General features: G+C 39.1%; 1 protein-coding gene across 1 annotated transcript in view; it reads left to right on the top strand.

Annotated features, from left to right (window-relative positions):
• MYLK4 (myosin light chain kinase family member 4) overlaps window positions 1-16,370 on the top strand; it is a 79,350-nt gene extending 62,980 nt beyond the window's left edge. The window contains exons 4-11 of the mRNA XM_039246548.1: window positions 1,000-1,093; window positions 1,167-1,276; window positions 2,441-2,582; window positions 5,605-5,675; window positions 6,473-6,601; window positions 7,217-7,369; window positions 10,757-10,835; window positions 16,309-16,370. Coding sequence (XP_039102479.1) covers window positions 1,000-1,093; window positions 1,167-1,276; window positions 2,441-2,582; window positions 5,605-5,675; window positions 6,473-6,601; window positions 7,217-7,369; window positions 10,757-10,835; window positions 16,309-16,356 — 826 coding nt within the window. The 3' untranslated portion in view covers window positions 16,357-16,370. The remainder of the gene's footprint in view (window positions 1-999; window positions 1,094-1,166; window positions 1,277-2,440; window positions 2,583-5,604; window positions 5,676-6,472; window positions 6,602-7,216; window positions 7,370-10,756; window positions 10,836-16,308) is intronic.
• Window positions 16,371-17,614: the final 1,244 nt, after the last annotated feature.

Raw genomic sequence — 17,614 nt, 5'->3', positions numbered from 1 at the left:
TGGCCACCACCCTCACCTCTGCAGTTCTCCAGAACTGTGGTGGACCTTAGGTTCATAGTGTTGTTCATGAAGCTTCCCCTTTCTCCCCTGCCATGATAGCCACATTGCACAAGCAGACACCTGTGTTCTATTTTACTACATCATGAATCAAAACAAGAAGTAAAAATTTTTTTAAATGTTTATTTATTTATTCTGAGAGAAAGGGAAAGAGAGTGTGTGCACATGTGAGAGGGGGAGGGGCAGCGAGAGAAGGAGAGAGAATCCCAAGCAGGCCCCACACTGTCAGCGCAGAGCCCAGTGTGAGGCTCCATCTCACAAACTGTGAGATCATGACCTGAGCCAAAATCAAGAGTCAGATGCTTAACCGACTGAGCCACCCAGGTGCTCTAAGAAGTCAAATTTTAAAATTGTTCATGAGTGTGCATTTCTGTATGTGATCACATTTGTAAGAAGCTGTCCTTCATAGTATATATAAATTTATATCCAAGCTAAACTGTTGAAAATATTATAGGTGATTATGTAATAATGTATTTTTATTATATTTATCTATATGCAATATTGTTATTACTTTATTTGTATGTAGTTTCCAAGAATAATTTTACATTCCTCACCTGTAGATTTTATTATTCATATGCTTACAAAGCCTAGCTTATTACATTCATATGTATTAAAAAAGATTCCATTTTTTCTATAACAGAAGTTCTCAAATTTTAGGGGCATATGAATCACCCAAGGACTTTGTGAAAATGTAGATTCTGGGGCCTCACCTTGGATTCTTGCCTCAGTAGTTCTGGGTAGGGTTGGGAAACCCCTCAGAAGAGTCTGATGACTATGACCTATAGACACACCTTGACATTGTTTTACAAGTTTATTGGCTAGTAATGCATAGTAGATGCATTAATACGTTTGCTCATTCAAACCCCAAAAGAGAAATTCCCTGACAACCCCATCTTCCACTTGGCTTCACTTCATACTGTACCACATGCTTTTCTTTGGCAGGGGACGCTTTGGTCAGGTTCACAAATGTGAAGAGAAAGCAACAGGTCTCAAGCTGGCAGCCAAGATCATCAAGACCAGAGGCACCAAGGATAAGGTAAAGGCCGTGCAACATGGATCTCTCCTTACCCTCAGCTTCACTTCACTAAAGCACCATTCCTTCTTCTTAGGATGAAGTGAAGAACGAGATCAACATCATGAACCAGCTGGATCATGTGAACCTAATTCAGCTCTATGATGCCTTCGAGTCTAAGAATGACATTGTGCTGGTCATGGAGTAGTAAGTGTTCTCCCAGCCCCCTCCCTCCCCTGCACCACTGCTTGCACGTATCCAGAGCATACCTTAGAATCCATGACTTTGTGGCTGCAGCTCTGTCCTGCTTCATAAGTCACTAGATCCATGCTTGGTGCACCCCTGATTCTGACTGGTGTATATTAGACAATCACATCAGTTTCAGAAGGAAAATTCTTAGGAACACACATCTTCATGTGTGATTTTACTGAGATGAAGTAGAATGACAACATAGATGTAGCTTTATATCTAAGTTATACTGTCAAATATCCAGATTAAATATTATTCTGGTTAACCTGGAGGAAAGTGATTTTTGACCTATATTTTATTTTCAACCCAACTGTTAATACAAGGTTCACATCAAATTATTAATAATTAGGGCTAAGAAACTTCCATTTAAATTCACTTTATTTTTTAAAAATATTTTAATGTTTATTTATTTTTGAGAGAGGAGGAGAGAGAGAGAGGGAGACACAGAATCCAAAGCAGGATCCAGGCTCTAAGCTGTTAGTGCAGAGCCGGGTGCAGGACTCAAACTCACAAACTGTGAGATCATGACCTGAGCCAAAGTTGGGGGCTCAACTGACTAAGCCACCCAGGAGTCCTTAAATTCACATTTATAGAAAATTAATACATATTTAAGTTAGAAAATGAGTAGTTTTAATTAACGCTGAATTAGTATTGTGATGCAGTTCATTCTTTTCCTCTGCTTGGGGTTTTGTTTATCATTGTGCAATAGAAATTTTGGATAATAAAAAGTCTAGCATCAGAAGCACATAGAAGCACTTTAACACTGAAATTAGTCTGAGAAGACCCAGTTTGACATTCATTTGGTATCTGGTTTACTCTCCCTGCCTTTATAGTGTCTTCTTTATCTTCTATATGTTAGAGAATGGCAGATGTGGACTCACTCCAGAGCTGCAGCCACTGGATGACAGGGACCTTGAGACTTTCCAGTTGTGAAATTGGTGGTAGCTAAAATTAAGGCCTTCAGTGTAAGCATCATCTAACTGAGATAGCGATGGAGGTGGAGAAATCACTGTGTGCACACATCTGTTAGAAGAGTTAGGGGAGCTTAAACACCCAGCTGCCACTACAAGAAATGGCTGTGTACATTAAGGACTCAGGACTTTGATCCTCTTCCCTCTGCAGCGTGGATGGAGGGGAGCTGTTTGATCGCATCATCGATGACAACTACAATCTGACTGAGTTTGACACCATTCTGTTCATCAAGCAAATATGTGAGGGCATAAAACATATGCATCAGATGTACATTCTCCATTTGGATCTGAAGGTAGAGCATGTTTTGTATGGAATGAAGTATAAACCCCTCCTACCCCTCTCCTCCTGTGGATCACTGGGCCCTGTCAGATACTATATGCCAGCTTGGGAAATTAATGCTATTATGAGGTGTTATGTTTGGGAATTAATAAAAATCTGGATTCTTAGTATCAGCTCCCCATTCCCAATTTTTGTACCCCCCAATATTTGCATGTTTCCATCTTCAGAGACTACTATTCAGTTTCTTATAATTTGCCTGTGTTAAATGAATCCACATAGGATATGCTTTCCCTAAAAGTTTGGAATTAAAACCATCACTATCACCACCATCATCACCCCCACCACCACCCACCAGCACCACCACCACCATGGTTTCCTTGTGTCTTTCTCATTTTTACAATAAGTAGGTGGGAAGATTTTAGCTAACTCAGAATTCACTGGTGGTAGCCAAACTTTCCATTTCCCCAAGCATCCCAAGCAGTCTCAAGATTTTATAGGAGGTTCTGAACTTTAGGGATTTTGTTTTCCTGTGGGCATGCTAAAGCACTGAGTAGAAACCTATGGCAGAATGGGGTACAGGGCAGCCAGAAAGAAAGGAGGTGCTAAAATGCTAAGGAGCAGAGAAGGCTGGTGGCACCCCGATGGATATAGTGGGGAGCCTATGTGAGTGGTAGGGAGCCAAACCACCTTCCTTTCTCCTCTTATTTAATGACCCTTCCCTTTTGATCTCTTTCATTATGAAGTGCCTAGAATTGGACAATACATAGTTACAACCCAGGCTCAATAACTCTGTTCAGCTCTAATATCAAGGCTAAGTATCATAACTTGCCTCTTCTTATGTGGCTCAATTATTTTCTCATTTCCCTGTTTGCACAGCATGACCATGAGATAAAATACATATTCTATAGAACATGCCATCTATTGCACGTCATAGGGGATTGTAGAACTAAATAAATCTAACATTTTTAATAGGCTTCCATGGTCCTCTCGTCTTATAACTTGGCTTCCCTCACTGTCTTGATTTATATGCATTACCTCTCCCATTCACAGGGAAGGAGGAAGTGATCTATAAAAGACAAAGTCATAGGTTAAAAATCATTAGCAAAGCCCTTGGCTACAAACTGAGTTCAATAATGTGTATTTTCATGGAGCATTTTCAATGAGTGTAGATATTCTGCAGATATCCCTAAAGGGATTTGATTGGCAACTGAAACTAAGACTTGACCTATCATAAATCAAATAGCTCTGTATGTGGCTTCATAACATTGATTGAGGACTTCCAATGGGCAATTTTAGTTATGGCTTGTAGGTAAAGATAATAGTAAAGGCGAAAGCTGGATGGGTCATTAAGGACCACTCATCCCTTTCAGAAGTCTCCTTGGAAGGAAAAGGGCCAAAAATATTAAGAGTGCTTGTCACTACAGAGGATAGATTAGAGGTAACTTAAAAATGGTATCCTTTATATTTTTCTGTATTTTACAAATCTCATTCAATCAATATGCTCTAATTTCATAACTAGAAAAAAATTAACTTTTTGAAGTACCCTCAAAATGGTTTCCTTACATTCTGTAAATACATTTTTATGTCATAGTATTCTTTCACAATTGAACAGCTTTATGTATGATTGATCAGTTATTTGAGCATGAAACTAAATGTTCTTATACAGCATCCACTTCTCTATAAATAGCTTTTACTTGTAGATATCAGTTTTAGAGATATTTTAGAAAAGGGCTTCCAAAGACATGCCAACCAAACGGGCTATTGAATATTGCTAAGGAGACACTATTACATCATTTCATAAAGTGCTTAGTTTCTGATCTCATTTGAACTTACTCTCCACCGGGACAAACAGGGAAGGACAGCCATGATGCCACCTAAAGAATAAGACATAGGATCCTAGGGATTCAGCAACTTAGCTAATGCACCCCAGCTCTTAGGGAAGAGTTGGGATTAGACCTTGAGAGTTCCAAGCAATTATTTGAATACTATTTCTATTTTTTAATGGATGACTTTGACTTTATTACTTTAAAATTTTTTAATTTATTTTGAGAGAGAGAGAGCAGCAGTAACAGAGAGGGAGAATCCCAAGCAGGTTCCACACTGTCAGTGCAGAGCCTGATGTGCGCTTGAACTCATGAACTGAGAGATCATGAATTGATCATGAATTGAGTTGAAACCAAGAGTCAGATGCTTAACCGACTGAGATACCCCGACAGCCCGGATGACCATGGCTTTAAATGAAATTCTTTATTTTTCTCAGACCTCAGTTTTTCAGACTTAACAAATACGGTACACTTGTAAGACATTCTATAAACACTGAGTTCCATGCAGCGCTACTATCTACACTTTTCCCCCTTCACTTCAAGACCATTGGATTGGCAGAGCAAAGTCTATCCAGAGTCAAACTCCAAGGGAACACTTAGTCAAGAGTTTAGGTATTGAGAACAAACTCAGCAAAACTTTGGAATTGCTGAGAATGAAGAATGAACATGGGGGAAGCCTTCCTCTTACACATGACTTTCCCAAAGACTAAGCGCAAAGGGAAAATCTGGAGGTCAGGAACGTTCATGTTATATTGCATACTCAGTGTGGCTGTTTAAATGAATCAGACCATTTCTCCTGGAACTCATAAATCCTTGGGAAAGATATTCCTGCAAGAAGGGGAAATTCATACTTAATAATTTTACGGGAGCAGATGTCAAGTCTGAGACAGCCTCCACCAGTCAATTTGGAAGGTACTGAAGCAGCCCCCTTGTCTTTCTTTCCTCAAGGAGGCCTCTGCCTGAACTCACACATTATGGTAAACTGCAGAACCAGTTAGAGGGACAGGCAGGGTAATGCAAGGTTGGCAGGGTACCCACAACCTCATCCACCACATAATTAAAGGAGAAAATACCCACACAGACAAGCCAGACCCAAAGTGAAAGGCCTGATATGTTTTTCCTGAGCATCGTTGTATTTTTAGTTGTGGTTCGAGGACAATTTGAGTGAATGATGGTTGTTTTCATTGCTAATGTGTCTCTTTCTCCTGGCAGCCTGAGAATATCCTGTGTGTGAATCGGGATGCTAAACAAATAAAAATTATTGATTTTGGATTGGCCAGAAGGTATGTGTATTTGGACATAAATATGAACGAAGGTAGAGAGCATGATGGGTGCCCTTTCTTTGCAAAGATAAATCTGATACACTTCTTGGTTTTATACTTTTATTTAGAATTAACTTAACAAAAATCATATCCCAGTCTTACCTTGCTGATTTTGGAATTGAAATGTTTAGAAGTTTCTACAGTGCATCTAAGAAAAAAATTTTTTAAAAACTTAAAATCTAATACAGTGAAGTTATTAAATTTGAAGACATTAATTTAGAATTTGTAACTTGGTCTTAGTCTTTTATAATTGTTCTATCTGTAAAGAGAAGATTTACTTTTAAAAAACAGTGTAAACAAGAAGGCAAAGGGTTCTGGTATACATAAACTTCTTAAGTGAACAGAGTTTACGTGTACTTCAGCACACTAATGTTGAATATAAAATGGATGTAAATTATTGCATTTAATTTGTTCATTAATATGGGCTTATTTAAGCCTTTGACATGTCAAAGATTGTATTAGTTTTCCTTTTGTTATAATCCAGGTGTTCTAATTATTCTGACTGGCTTTTCCCACCACTGTCAGATTATTAAGGCCTTAGAGTATGAATTATGACTCTTAAACTCCTGGAATTTCTTTTTTTTTTGCAAATTTTTAACACTATCTCCTAAATATGTAATTTTCTTTAAAGTCTGTGTATTTTAAATTTGCTGTATGACTGAGGTTATTTTGTTTAGAAACTGCATCTTTTCAGTTTCTAGGATTGTTGACTTTTGATGGACCTTCTCTATCCCTCCATTTTATTTCCTAAATTCCAGATACAAACCCAGAGAGAAGCTGAAAGTGAACTTCGGAACCCCAGAATTTCTCGCTCCTGAAGTTGTGAACTATGATTTTGTTTCCTTTCCCACTGACATGTGGAGTGTGGGCGTCATTGCCTATATGCTGTAAGCAGATCTCCAATCTCTCTGACACTCACAAATATGAATAAAATCCCTAAATTAGGTCTTTTAAAAATAAATAGCACCATGACATATTGAGTCGCTTTCTAGGCTCTGTGGATCCTGTGGGTGGAAGGAGTAAATTCTTTCCCTGCACGTCACCTGAAAAAGTAAATGTGTATCTACTTGTAATCACTCCAACCCTCAGGACACCACCCAATACCATAAAAACAATTAAAAAAAATTAAAAACAACTTGCATCCTGATCTCCTAAATGACTAATGCTAGCCTTATTCCTTGGGGTTGACACTTTGGTGTTTGCCCTCTGAGTGTGTGGCAGACTTTAGCAGCTGTAAATGCTTTAAGAAGGAAGTTGTGTTGTCCTTAGAGATTCATATTTCAGTGTAGCTGCTGACTCCATTGCTGCAGGTATTGAATTAAGAGCTAGGGTGGGGGAGGTAGGCATTTTCTTGATTGCAAAAATATATTACAGAATTATGTTTAATTATCAGGTTATTTGCCTTCTCTCAGTTTTAAATGACAGAACCCAAAAAAGCAACCTATTTGTAAAGAGTTTGAAGCTATTTAAACAATGCCCACTCTGGATCCTGTGTCTTACAGACTGAGTGGATTATCCCCCTTCCTGGGTGATAATGATGCTGAGACCCTGAGCAACATCCTGGCCTGCAGGTGGGACTTACAGGATGAAGAATTTCAGAACATCTCTGAGGAAGCCAGGGAGTTTATCTCCAAGCTTCTGATTAAGGAGAAGAGGTAACCCAAGTTTGTTCCAGGCTCTGGAAGAAGGAGAGATAATAGGGAAGCTTGTGCCACCACAATTCATGTGAGATAATCCCCAAATTCCCTTAATGACATCTCCGATGCCTGTGCAAAGTTGTAAATGGAAGGAATTTGATGCTCTTAATCTTGTTTTACTGAGATCTGGGACTGGTTTGGTCCTGAGGCTTGAAAGGGGCTATAAAAACTTCCCTCCTTCTGCTTTTTGCAATATGGCTCTAGCAATTAGGGGCTCTTGCTAGGCCTCAAAATGAAGGGTTTAGGATAAGTTATTTCCATAACCCCTTTCACATCTACAAAGCCCATATCTGGCTCTGTGTAGCTGAACTTTTAACTATCATTTCATTTGAGAATCTACTGTGGGCCAGACTGTGCCAAGTGCTTCATAGACATGTCTTTTAGTTTTTTAAGTTTATTTATTTATTTTGAGAGAGAGAGAGAGAACATAAGGAAGGGGCAGAGAGAGAGAAAGAGAGACAGAATTCCAGTCAGCTCTGTACTGCCATGCAGAGCCCAAGGAGGGGCTGGATCTCATGTCCCTGAGATCATGACCTGAGTCAAAATCAAGGGTCAGATGCTTAACTGAGCCACCCAGGTACCCCTAGACATGTCTTTTAACCCCCATCCATATCCAAGAGGTGAGAATTATCATTACTGTTTTATGGATAAGACTCTAAGTAGTTTGCCTAAGATCATATGGCCAGTAATTGGCAGAACTGATAGTCAAACATGTCAACCTTCCCCTAAGGCTGCACATTTAACTGTTATATATTACATGGCCTTCTATTTTCTGTCATGCTCAAACCACATTAATTCAAAATTCAGAGGATGAAGAAGAGTGATGTTGAAATATAAGGGGTTGCATTTTAGAATTATGGGTAGGGGAAGGACATTGTGATTAACCAGTCAAAAAACAGTTCTGATTTTTTAAAAGTTTATTTTATTTATTTTGAGAGAGAGAAAGATCACAGCAGGGGCAGAGAGAGAAGGAGAGAGAGAGAATCCCAAGCAGGCTTTGCATTGTCAGCATGGAGCCAGATGCTCCATGTGAGCTGAACTCACAAACCATGAGATCATGGCCTGAGCCAAAATCACAAGTAGGACACTTAACCGACTGAGCCACTCAGGCGCCCCCAGATGGTTTTATATCTAAAATATATACTAGTAACAGTATTTAAGATTTTCAAAGCCAAGAATACTTGCTTTGTTGTTTTATTATTTTTAAGGCTTTTAAGTTATTAATAAACTTGATCATGAACAGATAGGAGGGTGTATTTGAGGAGAGGGGATTAAAGAAATATCATGAGCATTGGGTCTGGAGAAGTACCTGACACAAAGGAGGTGCTTTATCTATAATCTGCCAGGAAACGTATCTGGGGCATTAAAAACAGATGTATAAACTCCAGTCCCTGCCTTTAGGTAACACGTGATCTAATAGAAGAGATAAGTATTTTTAAAAAGATATAACCCAATGCAGTTAATGCAAAGTTAGAGTACATTGAAAAGAGTCAGGACTGAGTCCTAAAGTGTAAGGAGGACTTAGCTAGGCTGGGGGTGTCAGTCTGAGGACAGGGGAAATAACAGACATTGGTTTATTTTTTAATGGAAAGGCAGAACAGCTGGTGTTACTATTATTATTATTTGTAGATTACTGAACACCAGGCAGTGGACAAATGGAAAGTGTCAACTCTGTCAAGTCTTTGGTGGCTGAGACCCACATTTACTGAGAATCTATTTTATGGACATATATTTTTTGTGTTATTTGATTCAGTCCTCTGGATTAAATGAGGAAATTGAGGCTGAGAGCAGTGAAGCAGTCACACGGCTAGCACCATACCCTGACTACTCCTTGAGTCTGAGGGTCGCATTAATACCTTAGGAGGTACAATTACACATTTGGGCAGAATGACAACTGGCTGATTATTATTGGGTGGAACTAAGTTCAACACCTGATACCACTATCATAGAATACATTTCTGGATGCAAAACTAAACTTGAAATTGTATTAAGAATTTAATTATTAACACTATGTTATTGCTAACTTTTTAATAGTCAAGTTTCAGAAGTTTGACATTACAGTGCAGAAATAACAATTTTTGGTCACTGTCAGCTATTGGAATGCTTCTGGGGGTCCACTACTGAAAATTTAGGATATTCAACAAAATAGCACTTCCCTCTGAGGTTGGTGGAGTTCCAGAGTTTTAAAAAACATTATATCTGCCTGCTTACGGTCCTACTAATGGTGATGTTGTCACCAAGTTATTAAACTTCATGGACTAAAGTAAAGATTTATCATCTCTTCAAATCTTATACTTAAATATTTGGTATCTGATGAAGCAATTTTATTGAAGCAGTCTACAAACTGAAGCTCCCTGGCTGCTTGAAATTACTTTCTTGATACAGTTTCAGAAGTAGACTCCAGATAATTATCCTCACTTACAGATTTTATTTTGAAAGGTTATTTAGTTTAATGTGATAAACATTAGCACACAAGACAATTTTACCAAACTTAGAATTAGAATATAATATAATTTTTATAATTCTTTCCCATGTTATTTTTTTTAAATTGTATAAACATTTGCTGGCTCAGAAAGGTATAGTTTCTTTGTAAAGGTATCTAATGTATTCTCTCTCAGTGCTTATATTACTCCCTATTTATTTAAGTCTTCAAAATTTATTTTTTAAAAAAAAATTTAATGTTTTATTTACTTCTGAGACAGAGAGAGAGAGAGAGAGAGAGAGAGCAGGAGAGGGTCAAAGAGAGAGGAAGATACAGATTCTGAAACAGGCTCTAGGCTCTGAGCTGGCTGTCAGCACAGAGCCCGACACGGGGCTCAAACCCACAAACCGTGAGATCATGACCTGAGCCGAAGTCAGACGCTCAACCGATTGAGCCACCCAGGTGCCTCTAGTCTTCAAAATTTCTTAATTCAAAAGTTTGTGCTACCATATTATTTGAAAGGTTTAATATACAAATCACTTTTGCAATTATCAAGAATCATTATAACATTTTGCTCTTGCAATAGTAAGTATACATTTATTCTTCCACTGACTGATAGAAATTCAGTTCATGAAGCTCAAACATTGCCTGAGAAATGGTTACTTATATTTGAAAGTAGATGTTCAATTAATAATAAGAATTTTGAATTATTTGCCTCAGTTGTCTTACCACTGCTGTTACCCTGACTGGTGTGATGGTAACCTACAATCATTAATAATAGTTCCAGACAAGGTAGAATTGCCTGTGAATTTGACATTTGGCCATCTGGTCTCCCAAAGGCAATGGCCAGAGCTGAGGTTGAATGACAGATTCAGGCCTCGTTTGGTGTGTCTCTGCTAAAAGCCTTCTGAATCTCCCTTTAGTTGGAGAATAAGTGCAAGTGAGGCTCTCAAGCACCCATGGCTGTCAGACCACAAGCTCCACTCCAGACTCATCTCACAGGTAACCAAGGCTTGTTGCTTTTCCTCTCCTTTTCTAGCTGACCTCTGTCTTTGGATGATCAGAGGCTAGAAGCATCCTAGCCTTATATGGGGTTCTGTCTCATTCATTTCTCACAGCCTTCAAATCTTGTGCTAGTGTTGAATTGCTTAAAATGCTTTTATTGAGCAGTTTGTGTTTCGTCAAATACGATGTTTAGGAGAGTATTGTTTTCAGCATAACTATTATGTTTATTATTCAATCATTATACTCATAAAATAAATTACATCACTGTACTATGCACCCATACTTATATACATACATAGCCTAGGATATATAAACAAATAATGTGTTGAAGAATATATGCTAGTGTACTTCAGGATAAATAGTACTCCTTAAAACAGAACTCAGAGTTTTAACTTTTATGTTTACCTGGTTCAGTCTGCTCTGGCACCAAAAATCTGTACTACTCAAGTTGATCCAGATAGCAAAATAAATATATGTGAAGAAAATTCTTACCAAGACTGAATCAAGATGACCTAAGTACTTGTGTGAGTTTTTTTTTTAATTAATTAATTAATTAGTTTATTTATTTTTTACAAATAGTTTATTGTCAAGTTGGTTTCCATATAACACCCAGTGCTCATCCCCACAAGTGCCCTCCTCCATGCCCATCACCCTCCTTCCCCTCCACACCCATCAGTCCTCAGTTTGTTCTCAGTATTCAAGAGTCTTTCATGGTTTGCTTCTCTCCCTCTCACCCACTATTTCCCCTCTTTTTCTCCCGCATGGTCCTCCGTTAAGTTCCTCCTAATCCTCCTATACGTGAAAACATATGGTATTTGTCTTTCTCTGCCTGACTTATTTCACTCAGCATAACACCCTCAAGGTCCATTCATGTTGCTATACATGGCCAGATTTCATTCTTTCTCACTGCCATGTAGCATTCCGTTGTATAGATAAACCACATCTTCTTGATCCATTTGTCCATTGATGGACACTTAGGCTCTTTCCATGTTTTAGCTATTGTTGAGAGTGCTGCTATGAACATTGGGGTACATGTGCCCCTATGCGTCAGCACTCCTGTATCCCTTGGGTAAATTCTTAGCAGTGCTATTGCTGGATCATAGGGGAGTTCTATTGTTAACTTTTTGAGGAATCTCCACAGTGTTTTCCAGAGGGGCTACACCAGTTTACATTCCCACCAACAGTGTAAGAGGGTGCCCATTTCTCCACATCCTCACCAGCATCTAGAGTCTTCTGATTTGCTCATTTTAGCCACTTTGACTGGTGTGAGGCGGTATCTCAGTGTGGTTTTGATTTGTATTTCCCTGATGAGGAGGGATGCTGAGCATCGTCTCATGTGTCTGTTGGCCATCTGGATGTCCTCTTTGGAGAAGTGTCTGTTCATAGGGGTTGTTTTTTTTGTTTTTAATCTTTTTTCTCTTCAAGGTTCTATTTAAATTCCAGTTAATTAACATACAGTGGAATATTAGTTTCAGGAGTAGAATTTAGTGATTCATCACTTACATATAACAGCCAGTGCTCATCACAAGTGCCTCCTTAATGCTCATCATTCATTTAACCCATCCCCTGCCCACCTCCCCTCCAGCAACCCTCGGCTGATTCTCTGTAAGAGTCTCTATTAGAGTCTGTTTCCAGATTTGTCTCTTTCTTTTTTTTTCTTCCTTTTTTACTAAGTACTTGTTGACAATAATGGAGACCACACTCTGACAACATAGTACAATAAAATCCCTAATCTACTCTTATTGCCTTAATTCCCATTTATGTCCCATAGCTCATCTATCCCTTTGGGACAAATTCCTTTTCGAAGCTTCAGATCCATATATCCCCCTGTGTAACTTGACATTTCCACTTGGATCTCCTCAGTCCTAAACTGTTCTCATCTTCCCCACCTCACCTTGTCTTCCACCATCCTCCTAGAATGGCCCCCTACTGAATGACCTAAACCAGACCTGAGGGCATTTTTGTTGTTTCCTTCCTCTCCCCCAATCGTTGCATCTCATATTTGATTTATCTCCAAGTTATGTACATTATTTTCCCTAATTACTTCTATAATCTGTCTAACCTTGTCCATCTCCTTGGTAATCCTGGCCTACGACACCCCTCATCTGAATTACTACAACAGCCTCCTCCAGACTTTCTCCACCCAGATCCCTATGGATTATACAAATAACACAGAAGCAAAAGTGTAACATTAAGTAACTCGACTAAACATTCAGGATGTTTAGCTGGCCATGTATAGAGAGTCAATAAGCAATGTATGCCTTTGGGCCTTGTCAGGGAAGGTCTGACATAAGCACTGTTAAGATGGCTGTCGTCGTGCCCTGGAGTCATACGCGTTTGATACAGTTTCATTTCCTCCGTCTCTGTACCCCATTCTCCCTACTCCCCAGGGTTTTGGAACAGAGCTTTTTCAGTGACCAACAAACCTTGGAATGACTATGCTTCAGGTACTCATTTTTTCCACATTCAGTTTTTATTGAAATTAACTTTACTTCTAAATTCAGCATCAGTACTAAGTTTTATTTGTGTCTGAATATACCTTTCCTTGATAATTGGTACTGATGTCAAGTAAAAATAGACTTTTTACCTAGTTGGTACCTCACCCAGACTACATAAACTGCTTATTAGGGTTACCAGCTTATTTTAGGCCAATTTTCCACCAATGTATTTTTATCCAAGCTTATTGGTGTCCAAATAACACTTTGACGTGGTAGGACAATATGGAAACCACAACAGATAATTAATGACATTATACAATTTAAAAAGTGCTTAAAATATTTTTTAAACCATATAATAACAAAAATCACCTTTTTGTTATTCTATCCAACTGTTGGTACCTAGGTGAACTGATACTTCAAGAATGATGGCGATTTGAAAAAAAGACTAGAAATTCCACTGTATAAATTCAGTTAACCATCATTAAAGTTATAATTATGTGGCACTGTGCCAGGCACTGTTCTCTCTGCTTTACAAAAATTAATTCATTAATCCACATACCAGCTCTCTGAAACAAGTACTGTTATTATCCTCATATAGATGAGGAAACTGAAGACAAGGGTACTTGTCCAGGATCCCACCAGGAGAAAGTGATGGAGCTAGCTCCCCAGTGTAGAGAGGCAGGCTCTGGAATCTGGGCAGAGTTTCACCACTCTACTATCCTGTTGGATAATGGGCTTTTGGGCAAAGGAGACCTGATGATGTTTCCAGAACTCTTCATGTACAGTACATTTTTGGTGTTACTGAAAGCCAGTATTCAAGATTAATGTATTTTATTTTTCAAGGAAATATTGAAACTAGATTTTTCCAGTAGATTCATTTTTGGGATAATCTTAGTTCTGATATGTTCTATAAAATCAGAATATAACTTTATGTTGAACATTTAACTCCTACCCAAAACTATTTACTATTTAAATTGAAATTCTATTTTAAAAGCCTTTTACAAACTTTTATTTATCCCTTTTAATTGTTTCATGCTTAAAAGCACTTACCATTTCTTAACCACTAAGCATGCCTATAATCAGTCAGTAAATTTAAAAGGGGTTTTTCCTTAGGAATTAAAGCCCTGTAGCTCTCTGCCTTCTGTATTATGCTCTGACATTGCCAACCATCCGTACATAACCCACCTTCCATCAGAAACAGCTCTTGGCTGGAGTGGAACAAAACATTCCCAAATTACAAATCTATTAGAACTCATCAAGTGCCTACTGCAGGCTTAATAAATGCTTTGGGCCTGGAGGAAAGAAAAATGAACAAATATGACATTGTTTCTTTTCTGCCAGAACTAATAAGTCTCTACCTTTCCTTCCCATTCCCAGTGTTAAGACCTCAGCTCATGCCCTTTCTCTAATTTACTGACTAATAAAATGCCATAGGAGCTGATATTCCACCTCTATCCATCTCTTTTCTAATTCACCAAATCATTACTTCAGTAATGACAACTCTGATCATATTACTCCCTCACCATAAATTCTTCCAGTGTTCCCTAACGTGCACACCAAACTAACACACCCATCAGTTCAGCCTGCTCTGATACACCCTGATCTCAGCTGTCCAGTCCTGTCTCCACTACTGCTTCTAGATCAGCCCAAATCCTAGTGAGTGCCTGACACCTACTTTAAATGCCACCTCCTTTAAGATGGTTCTTCTCTTTTTTTTTTTTTTCATTCAGCCCTTTATTTATTTTTTTTGTTTGTTTTTTTTACAAATAGTTTATTGTCAAATTAGTTTCTACATAACACTCAGTGCTCATCCCCAAAGTGCCCTCCTTCATGCCCATCCCCCCCTCCCCCCCACATCCATCAGTCCTCAGTTTTTGTCAGCATTCAAGAGTCTCTCATGGTTTGCCTCTCTCCCTTTCCCCCACCATTTCTGCCCTTCTTCTCCCCCTTGGTCCTCCGTCAAGTTCCTCCTAATCCTCCTATACGTGCAAACATATGGCATTTGTCCTTCTCTGCCTGACTTATTTCGCTCAGCATAACACCCTCAAGGTCCATCCATGTTGCTACACATGGCCAGATTTCATTGTTTCTCATTGCCATGTAGTATTCCATGGTATAGATAAACCACATCTTCTTGATCCATTCATCTGTTGATGGACACTTAGGCTCTTTCCATGTTTTAGCTATTGTGGAGAGTGCTGCTATGAACATTGGGGTACATGTGCTCCTATGCCTCAGCATTTCTGTATCCCTTGGGTAAATTCCTAGCAGTGCTATTGCTGGGTCATAGGGGAGTTCTATTGTTAGTTTCCTGAGGAACCTCCACACTGTTTTCCAGAGGGGCTGTGCCAGTTTACATTCCCACCAACAGTGTAGGAGGGTGCCCGTTTCTCCACATCCTCGCCAGCATCTAGAGTTCTCTGATTTGCTCATTTTAGCCACTCTGACTGGCGTGAGGTGGTATCTCAGTGTGGTTTTGATTTGTATTTCCCTGATGAGGAGGGATGCTGAGCATCGTTTCATGTGTCTGTTGGCCATAAGATGGTTCTTCTCAATCCCCAAACCGGAGGTGCTTTCTTTGTCTTCTTGAACCTCTCTTGTGGCACTTAAATAACTCTTGGAAACTTTTGGAAGAAGCAAAAGTTTTATTGACTCATTTTTGTCCTTATCTGATCTCAGTCTTGACTCTTAGGCTTTGTCAACATGAATATCTGTGGAAGTGCGTTTTGACAAAACACGTGCATATAAAAATGAAGTGTCATTAATTGCTCAGCTCCTTCTGACTCTGAAAGGAAAGGTAGTAATGACAGTGGAAAGTGGGGACATGCTCGAGCCAGACCTTGAAGGTGGGTCAATGTGTCTGCCAGAGGGTTATAAACAGTTTAGGCTTCTAGAACATCTCTTGAAGAGCATTTTCAACTCAGTAGCAAGTTATTGATTCTTCAGGTGTTCTCATATCTTAAGTGAGGAATGAAATGATAAAAAAAAGTAAAAGTTTTAATTCTTCTTGAAATGTCTTCTGGTTTCCCTAGAAGAGGAAGAATTGCTGCTCTAATGAGAAGGACCTTGTGACCAAATAGTCCATGGAAGGCACCCATTTGAAAGGTTGGTCTTGGGTCTTTTTCTGACGAGATGTTTGTGCAAGCCTTAAGAGAGAGTAGAAAGAAAAAAACCAAATATGCATTGCAGTGACTATGTGGGAAGCAGGGCAGTGTTTCTGCTGAGAGGGAGGGCCCCAATTTTAGACTGCTGTGTGTGTAGCCTGGCTCTGCCATTTTCTAGCACAGAAACCTCTGTTTCCTGATTTGTGGGTTGGGGATAGTCTTACTTCCTATGCTTGTTGAGTGGCTCCAACAAGATAATCCAAGCAAAGCCTGGAGACTGGGGCCTGGCACATAGTGGGTACTTGATAATTGGCTCAGTAGGTGCCAGTAATTGAACAGAACCATCTCTGGTAGTCCTAACAATTGTGTGGAATCAGAAGAAGTAATACTTCTTTTGGGTTGATGGGAAAACCAGTCTCAAGAGACCCACAGACTAAATAACTCCCCCAAAGCCATGTAAATGGTAGAGCATGACTTTTCAGGTTATCTCTGAATTTAAAGCCCTGGGTTATTTTTCTTTCCTGAACTGCCTCCTGGTATTGGCCCACTCTTGGACCTGGAGGAATCACCACTTGATAAACAGCCTCTACCCTGCTTAGAATTTTGTCAGAATTATTAAGAGATAGCTTTACACATGAATACCTTTGATTAAATAAAAAAGCTAGCTTAATTTATGCCCTAAAAGAGAAGCTTAACCTCTTATTACAGAGAACTTTTAGAAATCTCAACATATATGTCCTTTTTGGGGGACCACTTACCCTCCAGGAAGCCAGTTCTCTGATTTGGGGCAGTAAGTCTGTGGCCACTGATGCAACTCAATTTTAACAAATGCATGAGACTGATGACTTGTGAGTCTGCATTTTTGCTGCCCACTGTTCTTATTCTTTTATTCTGATTTGTATTTACTCTGGCCCTGAGGCTTTTGTTTGTCTGTTTGACTCTATATTCTTGCAAGCTGCCTTGAAATCTTTTGTGGAATAATATCAGGTAGACATATATCAGTAAATCATAATAAAAGTCACAGTCCAGAGTTAGGAAAGCACTCAGCCTTTGGTGTAAGGGTCATTCCTTCCCAGTCTATCACTTATCTAGAAACCTATGAAACATCAGCAGGAAGGCTTGTGCTTCCCACTTACAAAGACCACTCTCATGTGTTGGTCATAGCAAGGATGGTAAAGTTTTGGGAAGAATAGAAGGTAGCTGTGTGCCCTGTGACAGTGTGGAGAAAGGAAGG

Source organism: Hyaena hyaena, unplaced genomic scaffold (assembly GCF_003009895.1).
Source record: "Hyaena hyaena isolate Hyena2069 unplaced genomic scaffold, ASM300989v1 scaffold_282, whole genome shotgun sequence".
In the NCBI taxonomy this organism is placed as follows: domain Eukaryota; kingdom Metazoa; phylum Chordata; class Mammalia; order Carnivora; family Hyaenidae; genus Hyaena; species Hyaena hyaena.
This window is presented reverse-complemented; position numbering and strand designations above follow the sequence as displayed.